We start from the raw sequence: 17,159 nt of genomic DNA on the forward strand, positions 1-17,159 counted from the left end.
AGACGGGCTTCCATAGTAAAGTGTTTGTGCATGAGGTGCTTTGATATTTAGTCTACTGAATGACATTTAGACAGTTAATAAGTATAAGTTGTTTTTGCATGGATTTATTCTGATGATGAATTACTAGGAATCTCCAGCAGGAATCACTCCAGCAGATTTATTGGATGCTTGTTCTTTCAGATATATCAGATGTGACGTGTCTGGTGTGTTTTGTGTCTCTGCGATCATGTGCTGTCAGAATAACTCAATCAAACAGTTACGCGGTCACGGGAGCGCTGGTATTTTCGGGAAGGTTTCATTCCGTCTCTGTTATCAGTCTGCTGTCGTTTATCTCACAAACGTCTTGCTGCTCGATCTGTGGCACGTCACATGTGATGGAGCTCGTTTGTTGCTCTTTCTTCAGCTGCTTTCACACGAGTCAGAGTCGCTGTCGGACCGTTGCTAATGAAAGAGCAGCTGCTCGTAAGTGACGAGATTACAGGAACGTTGAACCGCTGTCATCACTGACCCGATAACACTTTAAGATGTGTGTTGACCAACGAAGGGGTCACAGAAATAACTGTAAATCGTCATTATATACATATGACTTTATTCTGTGGAACACACGTGTTTTTACATGTGTGTATTTAATAAAAATAAATAAACTAAAACGAACTAATATATATATATATATGCTTGATTGGCCAGCCAACATGCCTGACCTGAAGCCCATATGGAGTCTATGGGATATTTTCAAGAGGAAGACGAGAAACAGTCGATCCAACAATACAGACGAGCTGAAGCTCAATAGTGGCACTGTAATATGATGTAATATAATGTAAATTCATTTGAGATATTTTTATACTGGTTTCTATTTACATTAAATATATATATATTTTTTATCATGTTATATTTAAATATTATAATTTTAAATATGTAAAAATATTATATATATAAAATAAATATTTTAATAAATTAATAAATATATAATTTTAAATAAATACATGAAATATTTAATTAAATATATAAAATCTTTATATATTTTGTAATTATAATTATATTTATTTTTAAAGTAAAGACATTTTTTTAAGTACGCAGAATGAGGTTTTGTAGCTGGAGCTCCTGCTGCCTTCAAGTCCCTCTGGGAAATTTTTCAGAAATCATAATTACTAACCCTAAAGAAGTTCAACAACTCATTTTGATCAACACTAATTAGTTCCACCATGATATTTTTAATCGACACAACAAGAAAATCCTGGATGATCCGGCTGATGCCCAGCTCATAAATCTGATTCCTCCATCCTGACATCAGACTGTACTTCTAATGTGCTGATTAGAGTTTCTCAGGCTGAAACAGACCGTCAGAAGTGTGTGTTAATGGCTTTTAACCCAGAACACACAGCCGGACCGAATCAAGAACCCATTCAGTGTCTCATCTTTGATTTGTCCCTCACAGGTTTCAAAGGTGAGATGATCGATCCGTTCCCACTTCTGATCACTAACAGCCTGTGTTCCCTGCGCTTTACTGCACGCTTCATGTCACCATGGCAACAGGGTTTTTAACTAGAACTAAGACCATAAAGTAAACTTTTATAAATATAAATACATTACAGATAAATAATATTACAAAAACAATCATAAATAAACTTTAACTGAAATAAAACATAAAATGCTTTACCTTAAATTAAACTTTCATAAATAAAATAAATAACAAATAATTTATATTAAAATACAGATAAATAATATTAACAAAATATAATTTTGTAATTACAATAAAACTTTTAAAAAAGTATTATGAAAAAATAAATGATTTTGTTATTAAAATAAACTGAAATAAAATATTAAATAAATGTAAATATATTTTTTTACTTGATTTCTCATTTTCATTTAGTTTAACTTGATGTACTAAAATAAATAACAAATATTTATCCATCCATCTGTTTTCCGTGGTTCGCAGAGGCAGCAAATAATTTATACTGAAATAAAAATAAATAATATTATAAAAAATAAATACTAATATTCATGATGACAATATACTTTAGCTGAAAAAAAGGAAAATATCATTTTGTAATTACAATAAAACTTTAAAAAAAGTATTATGAAAAAATAAATGATTTTGTTATTAAAATAAACTAACTGAAATAAAATATTAAATAAATGTAAATATATTTTTTACTTGATTTCTCATTTTCATTTAGTTTAACTTGATGTACTAAAATAAATAACAAATATCTATCCATCCATCTGTTTTCCGTGGTTCGCAGAGGCAGCAAATAATTTATACTGAAATAAAAATAAATAATATTATAAAAAATAAATACTAATATTCATGATGACAATATACTTTAGCTGAAAAAAAGGAAAACTGAAAACAATTAAAAACTATATAGACATAGAAAAACTAATAAAATGACAAAAACTTCCAAAAAATGTAACGTATAAAATTTTTTTAATATATAAAAAATACTCCAAATATTAATGAAACTATAATAGTATCTCAAAGATACTAAAATAACACTGAGAAAATTATTTCTGTCTTCTGTATCTCCTTTATATTACTAACATACGTCGGTTTCTGCAGCATGTTAGTGTGTATGGAATGAGACTCTGATTGTAGAGTAATGCATACAATATAAAGCGCAGTATTTACTGACAGATGTGAGGTTATGGAGAGGTGACACATGCAGTGCTGTGTGTGTCAGCAGATTCAGTAATGAGCTCGTGGTGATATGCTCTCGTCTGCATCTGCGTCTGTCGTCTGTTCAGATGATTTCAGTCCAGAGAGTTCAGACCTGCTGCATTCATGAAAAACATCTCGTCGGATCCAGATCTTTTTTAACCCTGGAAAATCTGTTTTTGGAAATGGAGCAGTGTATTGAACCTTTAGACAAAAATAAAAGCTTTTGATATTTGATGCATCAGGCTTTTATGGCTCATATAGTTTGGTATAGTGAGAATATGGAGGAGAAAACTGCAATTTGCTGCAGATGCTGATATTTATTGAATGAAATTCTGCTGCTTGTAATATAAATCAATGAGATCTTTCTAACAGTACAGCAGATACTGACATAAAATGCTATAAATATCAGTCGTCTCTATATCTCCAGTAATCTGTCTCAGTAAGATGAGATTGAAATGTTCCAAACATATAATGCAGTGATTGAGAGCTGAAGAAATAAAGGCTCCTCAGAAGATGTGAGATGTTCTGGAGGCTTGTGAAGATCATTCCTCCGCTGAGGAACAGTGAAAGTAAAGCTTCTGGAAACAAACGCTCCTCAAAAGATCCTGAGGATCAGATTTGAGACTCTAAAACATGATTGATGGAGAATCAAGTAAAGCTGAGCTGCTTCAGTCCAGTAAGTGTTCATCTGGAGATATTACTGCAGTTATTCTGATGCTTACTTGATAAAAATCAGTCAAGATTTGACACGAGAAGCAGCAGCTGAAGCTGGACGTTTGTGCAATTACAAGTAAAGTTTGATCATTTAGAAAGGATCTAATCATCAATCTAATATGATACAGCAAAATGCTGAAGAGTTTCTTCTTGTTTTCATGCAGTATAAATGAGGGTTAAATGAGCTTCAGTTGCTCTGGACAAATAAACACGCGGCTCTAAAGTCAACATCTGCTTTCCGTCGAGAGCCGCTCTGATGTGACAGAAGCTACTTATTAACCATTTTAGAAACACACTTCCTGTCTTTAGCTGTTTTTCCACAGCGCTGTTAGTCCAGCAAACACTTCACACACCTGAGCTAGTTACACACACACACACACACACACAATTCCCCGACTGAGAAAACGCACGTGAACTCAAGTCGGAAAGCTCTAATAATACAAATAATGGCCAATTCATAATTTTTTGGGGAATTTTTATTTATTTATTTATTTTTAATAAATAGGCACTGTTTAGGCACCGGAACCATTTTAAAAGTATCGATTTGGCACCGGTATCGAAAAAAAAAAAAAAACGATACCCAACCCTAACCCTGACACACTCGACACATGATGAGATTTTGAAACAGTGCGGATAATAACGTCAGGATAATGCTGCGGGATTTATATTCTGTACTTTTTTTTCATGAGAACTTTCTTTTCAGCCATTAAACTAAAACTAGAACCATAAATAAATTTGTTACTTGACATAAAATAAATGTTTAAGAAAATATATATAAAAAAAAAAAAACGTTTTAGGTCAAGTAACAGTTTTCTTATGTTTTTCTTTTTTTGATACTTCAACTTAATCATGAAAAAAATAGCTTTATTAAATAAGTTCAATTTTAATAAAGTTAACTTTTATTGAAATTAATGTTTATTTTATGTCAAGTAACAAATGTTTTTGTGTTTTTAGTTTTAGTTTTTCTTAGTACTTCATCTTAACTTAAACAAAAATTAGAAGTATTGCTTTGGCATCTAACTTGTTTTATATTTTATTTTATTCAAGTTAATGTTTATTTTATGTGAAGTAACATAAATGTTTGTTTTAGTTTTAGTTTTGTTAGGACTTCAACTTAAACTAAACAAAAATTAGAAATGCTACCTTGGCAACTAACTGAAAATATATATAAAATTTTTTTTTGTTATTTAGATGCCATGTCAAAATTTCTAAGGTTCCTTTAGCTTAAGATAAAGTACTACAAAACCTAAAACTGAAAAAACAAACAAACAAAAAAACAGTATAGACCTCTTAAAAAATAATAAATTACAGAAACACACAACAAAATTATGAAAATTTTAACTAAAACTTTAACTAAAATTAAAACGTTAATAATTTAAATATTTAATTAAAACTATAGTAGTATATTAATGATACAAATAAATTATGGTTGAGTTTAAGTTAACTGAAAGGTTTTAAATTGAAAGTCTTTTAAAGGTGACATATCATGAAAATCTGACTTTTCCAGGTTGTAAGTGCTATAATCAGGTCCCTGGTGCATCTACCAACCAAGGAAACGTGAAAAAGATTAACCCAGCAACTTTGTTTTGGGAAGTCTTTTTCTGCAAGCGTCTGAGAAAACGAGCGCGTTTGATTTTGCTCACTTGGTGACGTGGCAAAGGGATCTCATTATAATATTACCGCCCCATAATCTGTAAGTTTACACCCACGGCACCGTCATTTTGATTTCACAAGCGACAACGGTGTACTAGTTCTAATGCCATGGCGAACGTTTGAGCCAAACATGCTAACTGTTCTGTGTTTGGCTGCACAGATGAGCACAGAACACTGTTTAGAGTCCCAGCCTCAGAGGAGACGAGAGCAGTGCATTTATTGATTTATTTACTGTATATTGCTGCTGCCACACAGATCTAAAATAAACATGCGATTTATTTCCCAGCTGTTTACCTTCACAGACATAACCCACTGTTTTTGTAACTCATGTGTGTTTTTAACATAAACTTGTGTGTGAATGAGAACTTAGTTTAGTACTCACATGCTGTGACAGCCGCTTTCTGTACGTGTGCACTCAGAAAACCGTATATCAGAAGTTTAAACTAATGATTTCAGCGCGATAAACATGATAATCAGAAACAAAACGGATGTTTTTAGCAGGTTCGAGCTGTAACGGCGCAGCTCTATTCTGGAAAAGGGGGCGGGGAGCAGCAGCTCATTTGCATTTAAAGAGACAGGCACGAAAAACAGCCTGTTTCTGCTTCCACTCAAAATAGGCTCTGTGGAGTATTTTGAGCTGAAACTTCACAGACACATTCTGGGGACACCAGAGACTTAATATTACATATTGTAAAAAGGGGCATAATATGTCTCCTTTCAATATCACCACTGTATACTTGAGCACATAACCTGCTTTCTGGATGCTCTGGTGTTATTTGCTGATCAGTGTCAGTGTTTATACTGCGGTAGATTCACACAGGTGTAAATGGACGGGACTGATTACATTAGTTTGCACTGTTGTTGTGTTGTATTTTCAGCTTGTAACCTAACTTTTGATATTTCCCATCCTCAGGTTCAGCGTTCATGATGGTGAACACATCAGGCCGGGTCTCTGGTCAGCGAGCGCAGCTCTACATGGCGCAGTTCAAAGAGAACGACACCCACTGCGTCATATTCGAGTATTACAGCGCCGGTCGAGAGGGTTCGAGCCCTGGCCAGCTCCTCATCTACGTCAAGGAGAACAACAGTCCTCTGGGCATCGCCGTGTGGAACTCGTCCGGTCCGGCTCTGAAGAAATGGCAGCAGGTTGAGCTGGCCATCAGCACCTTCTGGCCCAATTTCTACCAGGTGAGAACGTCTTCATTCATTTAGTCATTTACATTTGTGACCCTGGACCACAAAACTTGTGTAATAATGCTGTAAAATGAGGATGCTGTCAAAAATAATGTCATAAATAGATTTTCTTTATCAGTTAACTTCTATTAACTGAATTAAATCAACATTTGGTGCGTGCATCCTTTGCGTTTAAAGCAGCTTTTGCCCTCGTTGCACTTGAGCAGAGTTTCTCAGGAGCTTTGCAGGAGTTTTCTTGAAGCGTCAGTTCTTCTGGATTGAGTCTGTCTCAGTTTGTTCTGTTTCTTCATGTCATTCCAGACAGACTGATAATGATCAGATCAGATCTCTGTGTGCAGCACAAAAATCTCACTGCATTATTACAATTAATGTCAAAATGAATGTTTGGATATGTAAACTGATATTTCCTGAAACCCAACTGGTTTTGTGGTCCAGGGACACGTATAATAAATAAAAAGAAAACAAGTAGATAGGATAGAAAAAAGAATAGGGAACGCTAGTGTTAGAGGGTCTTTTTTAAATAAAAATAAAACAAGTCAAAAGAATAGAGAATTGAACTTCGTTCGTATCCGCCGTTTCTTCTGTCATCCAGCGCTGCAGTGCGTCTCATTAATTAATTATGTTTCCTGTTGCTCTTGACACAAACCTACAAAGTGGCTCGTGTTTGACGACTCGACACCTGCCAGACTGCAGCAGCTTCCCGCTGGTCCACACGCCGCCGCCGCCTTAATTAAAAGAGGAAGTTCAATTATTTTTCGATGAAACGCTCCCCCATCAGCCTCACAAATGAGTTTGGTTTGTACCGACCTGCAGGAAGTTCCTCGAACCCTCGGCGTACGACATTCAGCAGCTGATGTATTCGATGTGTCATGATGAGAGGCGTTTCTGGATAAAAGCTCTTTTATGGACGCCATCGGGGATGAACATATGGACACAAAAAGAGTCATGTTAGGAAATGAACTGGGCAGAACAGACAGTCTGAATGAGTGAAACACCACCATAGAGCAGCACATGCTGTGTTTCACACTCAGACTGACATTATTGGACCTTAAAATACATAGAAAATTACATTTAAAATTATTAATACATTTAAATGAATAAATCAATAAAAAAATATGAATTCATAAATATTAATAGTAATAATAATAGAGTGCATTTTTCTGTTAATTTATTTAAAATATATAAAACATATAATTTATGTTTATATAATTTAATTAATCAAGTCAAGTCACCTTTATTTATATAGCGCTTTATACAATACTGATTGTGTCAAAGCAGCTTTACAGTGTCAACAGGAAAATAGTTTGTCAATAATGCAAGAGGACAATAACAAAGAGTCATTTTCCAGCTAAAGTCAGTTCATTGATGATTCAGTGATCCAGTTCAGCTCTCTTCCAATAGCGTCTGTGCAATCAGTCAAGCGTCCCCAACTAAGCAAGCAAAGGAACAAGGTGTGAACAAGGTGGCAAGGAACCAAAACTCCATTGGTGACAGAAATGGAGAAAAAACCTTGGGAGAAACCAGGCTCAGTCGGGGGCCGGTTCTCCTCAGGCCAGACGAAACCAGCATGGTGTGGTTTAATTCCAGGCTGCAACACAGGTCAGATTGTGCAGAGGACTCGTCTGGTTTCCGTGGTCTTGTGCTGATGGTCATTTAGGTGACGAGCGAATTTATATATTATATTTTTATTTCATTGGATCAGTGAAGTATGCAATCAAAAATAGCAATTTTAATTTAAATCACTTAATCATTTATTTCACATAAATATTTGGGATGGACGGGTCAGTAGGAGTGTTTGGGAAACTTGTTTGGAAATAATAGTTATTTGTGCTTTGAAATAGTGCAGAAACTACACACTTCATGAATGATTCAACGACTCACACATATAGACAATAACTTGGTTTGCTCCTGAATGAATCACTGTTTTGTTCTAATCAGTTCAGTGAATGATTCAATGACTCGTTCATAGACCGTAACCTTTTTTTATTTCCTTAACTTTACAACCAAACAAGGTCATTCATAGACAGTAACTTTGTTCCTAAATGATTCACTGTTTTGTTATAATCTGTTCAGTGAATGATTCAATGACACATTCATAGACTGTAACTTGGTTTGTTCCTAAATGAATCAATGTTTTGTTGTAATCTGTTCAGTGAATGATTCAATGACTCATTTATTGACAGTAATTAGTTTTTTCCTTAATGAATCACTCTTTTGTTTTAATCGGTTCAGTGAATGATTCAGTGATTCAATCATAAAGACAGCCACTTGTTTTGTTCATGAATGAATTGATGTTTTTGAATGAATCAGTTCATTAAATGATTCAATTACTCATTCATAAAGACAGTCACTCATCGCCACCTACTGGTGAATACATTTATTTATTTATTTGTTTATGTATGTATATGTATGTAGTTTCTGCATCACTGTTTAATTTCAAAGCAAATAGCAATTATTTTCCAAACCGGTTTCCCAAACACTTCTTTTGGTCTGTGCTTCTTCAATACTCATGAGAATTCAAATTGAGACTGAGATTTTTGATTGCACACTTCACTCTCTTGTCAAATCCCAGCACAGCATCATTGAGATCTCTTCTGAAACTCAAGAGCAGACTCATGCGAGACTCCTGAGGTCTTTTTCTCAGGAGAAACAGCTGAGAAGCATTAGAGACTCTCAGTGTTGAGTCTGATGTGTGATTTCTCTTCCGTTGGGAGCACACTTCATTTTGAGTTAGTATTTTATCATGAGCATCAGCGTCCTCACGCTAACAAATAACCCCGATGCTCAGACACGCTCATCAAACGCGCGGCTCTCCCGCGAGAGACTGCTGGACGACTGACAACAAAAGCATCCAGAAGTCCTCAGAGAAATAAGCAGCATCTGCCAAGAGACACGAATCACGTCTCCATCCTGCCGCGGCGCGTGCGTAATTGCTGAGAAATGTGATTGTGACTTTTTAATACAAGCAGAGATTAACAATGCAATCTCCAATTCTTCAGTGCTGTGGCTAATTAGCGATTCTTGGCTAATTGCAGGTTTGTGTAATTGCACTGTATCTTAAGAGTTTGTCAAGTTGAAACCACCTGCTACAGGGAAAATCCTCCGCTCTCTTATTTTGTAATTACAGGGTTTGTGTTTTTATCTCCTGTTGCGCTTTTCTTTTAGTGCACAACGACTAATTGCGTGGCGCTCGCTTCTGTTTTAATTGACAGTATAGTTTGAGTATGCGAATTGTGTTAGTCCCGTAATGCCGGGACATTTCACGCTGGATATTTTTAATGCACAGGTGAGATGGAGGATGAACGCGTGACCTCTGACCTCTGCTTTGTTCCTGCGGAGCTGAGAAACTGTGCGCTTAATGCTGATTGACAAACAGATGCGGCTTGAGTCTTTTGAAAATAAACACCAGAACAAAAGAGATCAGACTCAAACGCTGAAGATAAATGCTATTCGTTTTCTAAATGACGTTTGAGTTGCAATTATTAACATCGTCTGTCATTTGATGCGCTGATGGGCGTTACAGGAGGTCATGCGTGCCCAAAACCCAATGAAACAAACTAAACTTTTACATGAGATTAATTATGTAATTAGAGAAGAACGGAGATCAGATTATTCTTGTTTGTTTTATTCAGAAAGTTTTCTTTTCAGCTACAGTATTCAACAGATCAAAATAAATGAGAAGCGTGTTTAAAATATAGTATCTTCAATTACAGATATTCATGTACAGACTGAAGCTATTGTTGTATTTCTTTACTTCATAATTCATTTTATTCATGAGATTATAAATTGATCCAGTAAAAACAAACTCCAATTTAAAAACAAACCGAGCATTTGGTCTTAAAGTGACAGCAACCTAATAAACCAAGAAGAAAAAAAACCTTAGTAGCTTTAAAAAAGATCATTGTATATTTAATTGTCTTATTTTACATTTGATTATTAAATTTCTATTTTTACCTCTTCAAAGCACTCTTCATATATATATATTTGTCTTATTGTTTGTAATTATATATATATATATATGTATATATATGAGTATTGTACATCTAACATTGTATAATATGGTAAATATGGTATCCTAATTATACGATATATAATTATGTAAGGGAAAAAAATATGCCACATCACAAACAAATAATGGTGAATTCATGGTGGGACTGACTTTATGTTCTGCTCACAGTGACGTGTGGGAATCTCACGTCTCGCTCTTGCACGAGTCCATCATAAAACCATAATTAGAGGCCTTGATGCTAGCGAGCGTCTGCTAAACGACAGCAGAATGAAAATCAATTTGATTGGCCTAATAAAGTGATCCGTGTGCCGCTAATGATTCATTTAATTTGCTCTTTTGTTCAGGCCGCATTGACAGTGTCTCATTCAGGTTCTCCTGAGAAACGTTTACTGCTGAATGATATTAAAGATCTGAACTCTGAGAGCGATAATGACTCAAAACGTACCAGAAAATACCACGTCATTACTATGGACATGCTACCGTGATAATTCTTTGAAGTAACATGTGAATATTATATGAACATGGTATTAGTACCTTGGTATATGAAAATACCACAGTATTGCTGTGATTTTGACATCATAACATGTTAATATTGTATTTTAATATTATACTTTTAGACTATTATTTAGAAGTATTTTGCAAATATAATGTAAATTTATCATGGTAATAATAAAAGTACCTTGATATTTTCATCTGTTTTTTTCATGTCATCAACAATTTTCATTTTACTTTTAATTAGGAAAATGGTTTGAGTAGAAAAGTTTGATTAGAAAAGTTTTAAGAATTTCATTGTGCGTTTGTCATTTTTATTCTTTATTATATTTATTTTTGGCTTTAATTTATTTTTTATTTCAGTTTTAGTTGTAATAATTTTAGTACTTATTTTATTTCAACATCTCATTTCCGTGTAAGTTTTTCATCTCATATCAGTAATTTTATTTCAGCTTTATTTCAATGCACAATATTTATTAGTTAACAAAAAACACACTGAAATAACTTCACTCAATACATTCACTATTTTTTTTTAAATTGAATTGTTGCTCATGAGAGATACAAAGTAATATGGTATCGTATTGTGTTTTTAAGATTTACCACGGTTATACACAAATATCATGGTACATTAATATGGTAATATGTAATATTTCAGTGTCAAAAAAGTACCATGGTGTTATCATCTGATATATATTTTTATTTGTCCAGTGGACAAAATAGGAAAAATTCATATCATCATATCACATGCGGGCGTCGGTGATGATACAGCAGAATTATTGTGCTTTTCTATAGATGTGCTGTGTTTTTCATTAGAATCATAATCAGATTTGCACACCCTCATGTGTTTTGCATTCAGTAAGCGCAGACCGTGTTGTATTTTTGCGACCGGACCGTGATGATATCAGGACTTTTGGCCATGTTAAGCACTGGACCGTCTCTGGAGCTCCTGCTGCGTCTTCAGCTCTGGCATAGACACAAGATCCTCCATGCACAATATGAGGAGGAGGAGACCATGAGAGGAGCAGCGCAGTGCTGCAGGGCTGCCTGATGTCAGCGTTCATGCAATCTGAGCACGTGGCTTTAACCTGCTGTTTCCTGTGTGATCAAATAAACACTCACAGGTGCTTCAAAACAACGCATAACAACATGCAAACTCTGTGAGAAACACAGGACAACATAGATCTGCACCAACAATATCCTGATTATTCTTTGACTTTAAATATAAACTTTAAGCACCTTATGTCTGAACATAACATGTTTTGTGTCTTTTAGTTTGTGTTTCCAGTCTCCAACATATTGATGACTCAAGTTGCACTACACAGATTTCTGTCCAATCAGATGCTTCTGTCCAAAAAGCTGTGATATAAACTAAAGTCTATTGGCTTTTTAAAATATCTTTATCTTATAAAATATTCTTTGTTTATATTTTCTTCCTGTCCTTAACATCAACCTGCCAAAAGGGACTACGGATGAAAAATAGCCAGTGTTGGCTAAATCTGGCGCATTTTACATATTTATGTACTATTAATGTGCATTGTCCCTGATTAAATAAATAAATGGAAATGGAAAATAAAAGTCACAACTTTTTGATATGCTGTGTTTATTTGGAGACACTACAGGTGAATACTACATGTTTTCAGGAATAAAGTGTTATATAAATCAGTGTGAATGATATATGAACAAACCCCTCAGTAAAAGTCTTCAGAATATAGAGAGGAATAAAACTGTAAAGTTTGGTGTATATAAGTGCTGCTGAAGTGGAGAAAAAAATCTCTTTAAAGATATGGATTGGAACTGAAATCTACAGGCGTTAATAGATAAAACATTCAAAATACACTTTTAAATGCTTGTTTTAGTGCATTTTATTTCCATTAATCTGAAACAACACGTTATGAAAAGTCAAATTGCCCAAAATCTCAAAATTGACCAGTGCATGAAAGAAACTTTTGGTTGTAGCGTCTCGCCTCGTTTTTCCCTTTTAATTCATCTTTTAATTGGATAAAACTAGGTTCAAACATATGTCATATTAGAGTTAAAGTTTTTTTCCAGGGGAGATTTTGAATTTCTCCTTTTATCACTCCATAAATCAGAAAATACTTTCAACTGACAGAAAAAAATCGCTATGTTTTTGGGAATAAACTGTTGTATAAAATCAGGTGAACGAACCCCTCATTAAAAATATTCAGAATATAGAGAGGAATACAATTCTAAGTTTTGGTTTATGTAAGTCGCTTTGGATAAAAGTGTCTGCCAAATGAATAAATGTAGAAATGTAGAAAAAAACTCAGAGCCTTTAAATGTATGCATTGTCGCTATGTTTGTAGGAGTAAAATGTTGTATAAATCAGTGTGAATGATATATGAACAAACCCCTCAGTAAAAACCTTCAGAATATAGAGAGGAATAAAACTGTAGGTTTTGGTGCCTGTAAGTATTACTGAAGTGGAGATAAAACTCACAGTTTTTAAAAATATGCATTTTTGCCACGTTCGTAGGAGTAAAATGTTGTATAAATCAGCGTGAATGATATATGAACAAACCCCTCAGTAAAAACCTCCAGAATATAGATAAGAATAAAACTGTAAAGTTTGGTGTTTGTAAGTGCTGCTGAAGTGGAGAAAAAACTCTTTAAAGATTTTATTGGAATTTAAATTTACACACACAAATAGATAAAGTGCAATAATATAAACACTTAAATATGTGTGTTTTTCCCACTAGTCTGACAGAAGACATGATATGGAAGCAAAACAGACCTCAAAACTGACCAGAGCATGAAAACACACAGATTTTGCCTGAAGTGTCTGGCCTTAAACGCTGTTGTGAATCTCTGATAATGCTGATGAAGTGTTGTGTTGGCTGGTTTCTCTCAGACTGACTCTCTGTCTCTGTGTCTCTGGTTTCAGCTGGTGTTTGAGGCGGTGGGGACCGGTGAACGGGGTCTGCTGGCCGTCAGAGGAATCTCGCGTCAGGGTCATCAGTGCAGTAAGTGTCATGAGACGTGAACACGTGTGTCACAGGGCTTCACTATCTGCTGCCGCCACACAGAACCGACCCTTTGAAAGCAGATTAAAGAACACAGTCACCAAACACTACAATCCCACAATCCCCTCTGCTCTTGTGTGTTCCTCTGTGACCTCAGATGATTACAAACACTCATCACTCACTAAAATATGTTCTAGCCAGTTACACAAAGCTAAAAGAACGAGTGTGTGTGTGTGTGTGTTGATTTGTTTCAATGTGAGTCACTTTGACCGTTTTGTAGTAGCTTATTTCTATTTTGCTTCTTCCTTCCTTTTCATCTGATGTCACTGAGGAGGCTGTGCGGGTTAGTTAATGTTAACTAATAGCCAATTAGCTGTTTAGTCACTGTTTAGGCTGCTGTTGTTGGTGATTCAGCCACATTTTAAAGGGACGACCCAGAAATGATCATTCTGTCATCATTTACTCTCCTTCATGTCGTTCCAAACCTTTATGATTTTCTTATGTTGATGTTTCCTATGCAATTACAAAGAACTGATGCTTTAAAAAAAAAAGACACTAAAACTCACTGAAGTATTGTCGTCCATATGACTTGTGCTCTGTATTTCAAAGCTTCTGAAGGCATATGATGCTTTGTGTTAGAATTTTTTTTTATTTTAGTATTATTTATTATATATTAATACATTATGTATTAATTAATATATTGTTTATTAATATTTTGAATGATCTTTTATTTTTATCTTTTCATCCTTTTGTTTTTTTTAGTTTCATTTAGTTTCATTTTTAGTATTTTTGTTATGTGCTTTTGACATTTATATGAATAATTATTATATAATAAATGTAATTTTGATAGCACCTTTTTTTACATTATAACAAGCACTTCACATGAAAACAAGTAAATTATTAATATAACAAGATAAAAACAGAAAACAAAAATTAATATACATACTGTAAAATGCATAACAAAACATGGAACTTAAAACCAAATAATAATAAAACACAACGTCGAAAAAAAAACTAGTCTAATCCTAGATGAAAGACGAAGTAAAAAGCTACTTAGAAATATTTTAAAATAATATATTTTAAATATATATCTTTCGGTAATGTCTTCTATCGGTTTATTTATTTTTAAAACATTTTTTAGTTTTAATTTAAGTTTTTTAAATGTAATTTTATTTCAGTAATTTAACTGAAACGTGTTTTAACCAAATAATAATAAAACACAACGTCGAAAAAAAACTAGTCTAATCCTAGATGAAAGACGAAGTAAAAAGCTACTTAGAAATATTTTAAAATAATATATTTTAAATATATATCTTTCGGTAATGTCTTCTATCGGTTTATTTATTTTTAAAACATTTTTTAGTTTTAATTTAAGTTTTTTAAATGTAATTTTATTTCAGTAATTTAACTGAAACGTGTTTTATTTCAGGTAGTGTTCAGGGCAACAAGTTTTTAATTTAATATTTATATTTAATTTTATTTCAGCTTAATTTCAGTAATTGAAAAATCTATTTTTAACATTTTAGTTGCAGTTAACAATGACGTCACTGAAACAAACCCAAATTTAAATAATTGTTTTTCACTGGGCCTTTAAATGCTGAAGCTCCACTGGTGCTTTTGTAAGGATCAGTTTTCATAAACAGCAGTTGATTATGACAGATATAAAGTCATATGGCATCACAATCTCATAATTAATAATCGTCTCTGAATGTCTCGTATAACGTGGTTCATCAGCTGATAAATGAAAGCGCGTTTGGTTTTGAATGATGTTTCTCTGAGCGTCTGACCTTCACTCTTTCACCTGCTCATCCATCTCTCCTCGTCTGTTATTCATCACTCTTAGAGTCGTTCCCTCCGTCTCTCTTCCCTCGTTCGTTCTTAAACTCCTGTTTACACGTGAAGTCACTTCATTTCCAGGGAAATGCATGCAGATCATGAATCCTCCAGTATCAGATCGGTTGAGTTCAGATCTTTAAATGAAGGTCACGACTAATTAAAATCACATGAACTTTCATTAAGTCACCTTCACTAGTTACTCTGATTTCTGAATTCGTTTTTTCTCTGTTATGAATCTGATGGACGTTTCTCATTCAGGCTGATGTGTGTGTGTGGTGTTTCTATGACCTTTTCTCACGCTTCGCTCTCAAACTTATACATGAAATCACATTATTTCCAATTAAATGCATCACATGTTTGTGTTTTTATGTGCACAGTATTATTTATATCATACTTTTTATTAAAAATTTTCATTTGAGTTTAATTTCCAGTTTTTTAGGTTTCACTTTTATTTTAGGTTTTATTTATTTTTATTTATTTATCTTTATTTTAAAATGGATTTAGTTTTAAGTCAGTTTTAAGTCAGTTTTAGTATTTATTTATTTCAACAGTGTGATCCAGTTAGATGCATCGCATGCATTTGTGTGTGTGTGTGTGTGTGTGCTCATTAGTGTTATTTTATTATTAGTTATGTCATATTGTAGCTTTTATTTAATTTTAAATTATATGTTAATTTTGTTTCTATATTTTCAGTTCTCCTTTTAATTGTAGTTGAATTTTTAGTAATTTTATTTTAGGTAAAAAAATTTTTAAATAAAAATATTTTTTTTTTTTGAATTTTAGGTTTTATTTATTCATTAATTATATATATATATTTTAATATATGGACTTATTTATTTTTTAAAAATGTATAAAAGATTTTTATAAAAATCGTATTTTTTATATTTTTTTATATTTTATCATAATAATATTATAGTGTTTTATTTACATTTTATGTTTAATTTTATATTTTCAATGGTCATTTTCTTTTTAGTTTATTTTTTTTAAATCTTAGGTTTTAACTTTATTTTAAAATGTAGCTTTAGTTCTGTTTTAGTTTTTTTTTTCTTCAAGTTAGTAAATTTAATTTGGTTTTAGTTCAGTTTTACTGTTTGTTTTATTTCCAGTAATTTTAGTAATTTTACTGCTTCAGAATTATTTTACTATTTTTTTTATTTTATTTTGTACAGCTTTAACACAGCAGTTCCATCCATTTCTATTATCTCTTGCATTTTAATGAGCTTTTATTTTTATATTTTCACTTTTAATTACATTTTTAGTACTTTTTTAGTATGTTAGTATTTCATTTAGTTGCCAAGGCAACATTTGTCATTTTTGTTTAGTTTAAGTTTTTCATATAATATTTCTATTTTGTTTTATTTCAGCTTTGTCGGTTTTGTTAATGCTAGTAATAATTCTGGTGGTCAGTGAAGAACAAATATCTCTCTGACTGACGGATCTGTATTCCCTCTTTACAAACAGAAAAGCAGCAGAACATCTGATTGAATAAACACGCGCACACACACTCACACACACACACGCGCACTCACACTCACACGCGCACACACACACACACACACACGCGCGCTCACTCGCACACTCACTCACTCACTCACTCACTCACTCACTCACTCACTCACTC

General features: G+C 33.3%; 1 protein-coding gene across 1 annotated transcript in view; it reads left to right on the top strand.

Moving 5' to 3' along the window:
* The first annotated feature begins 692 nt into the window (after positions 1–692).
* Positions 693–17,159, top strand: part of LOC107744738 (protein tyrosine phosphatase receptor type M) — a 182,087-nt gene continuing 165,620 nt past the window's right edge. The window contains 4 exon segments of the mRNA XM_016558555.1: positions 693–789; positions 1,436–1,534; positions 5,940–6,214; positions 13,624–13,702. Of these exon segments, the coding sequence (XP_016414041.1) occupies positions 693–789; positions 1,436–1,534; positions 5,940–6,214; positions 13,624–13,702 (550 nt within the window).

This window comes from Sinocyclocheilus rhinocerous, unplaced genomic scaffold, assembly GCF_001515625.1.
Source record: "Sinocyclocheilus rhinocerous isolate Xijiao unplaced genomic scaffold, SAMN03320098_v1.1 scaffold1189, whole genome shotgun sequence".
NCBI classification, from domain to species: domain Eukaryota; kingdom Metazoa; phylum Chordata; class Actinopteri; order Cypriniformes; family Cyprinidae; genus Sinocyclocheilus; species Sinocyclocheilus rhinocerous.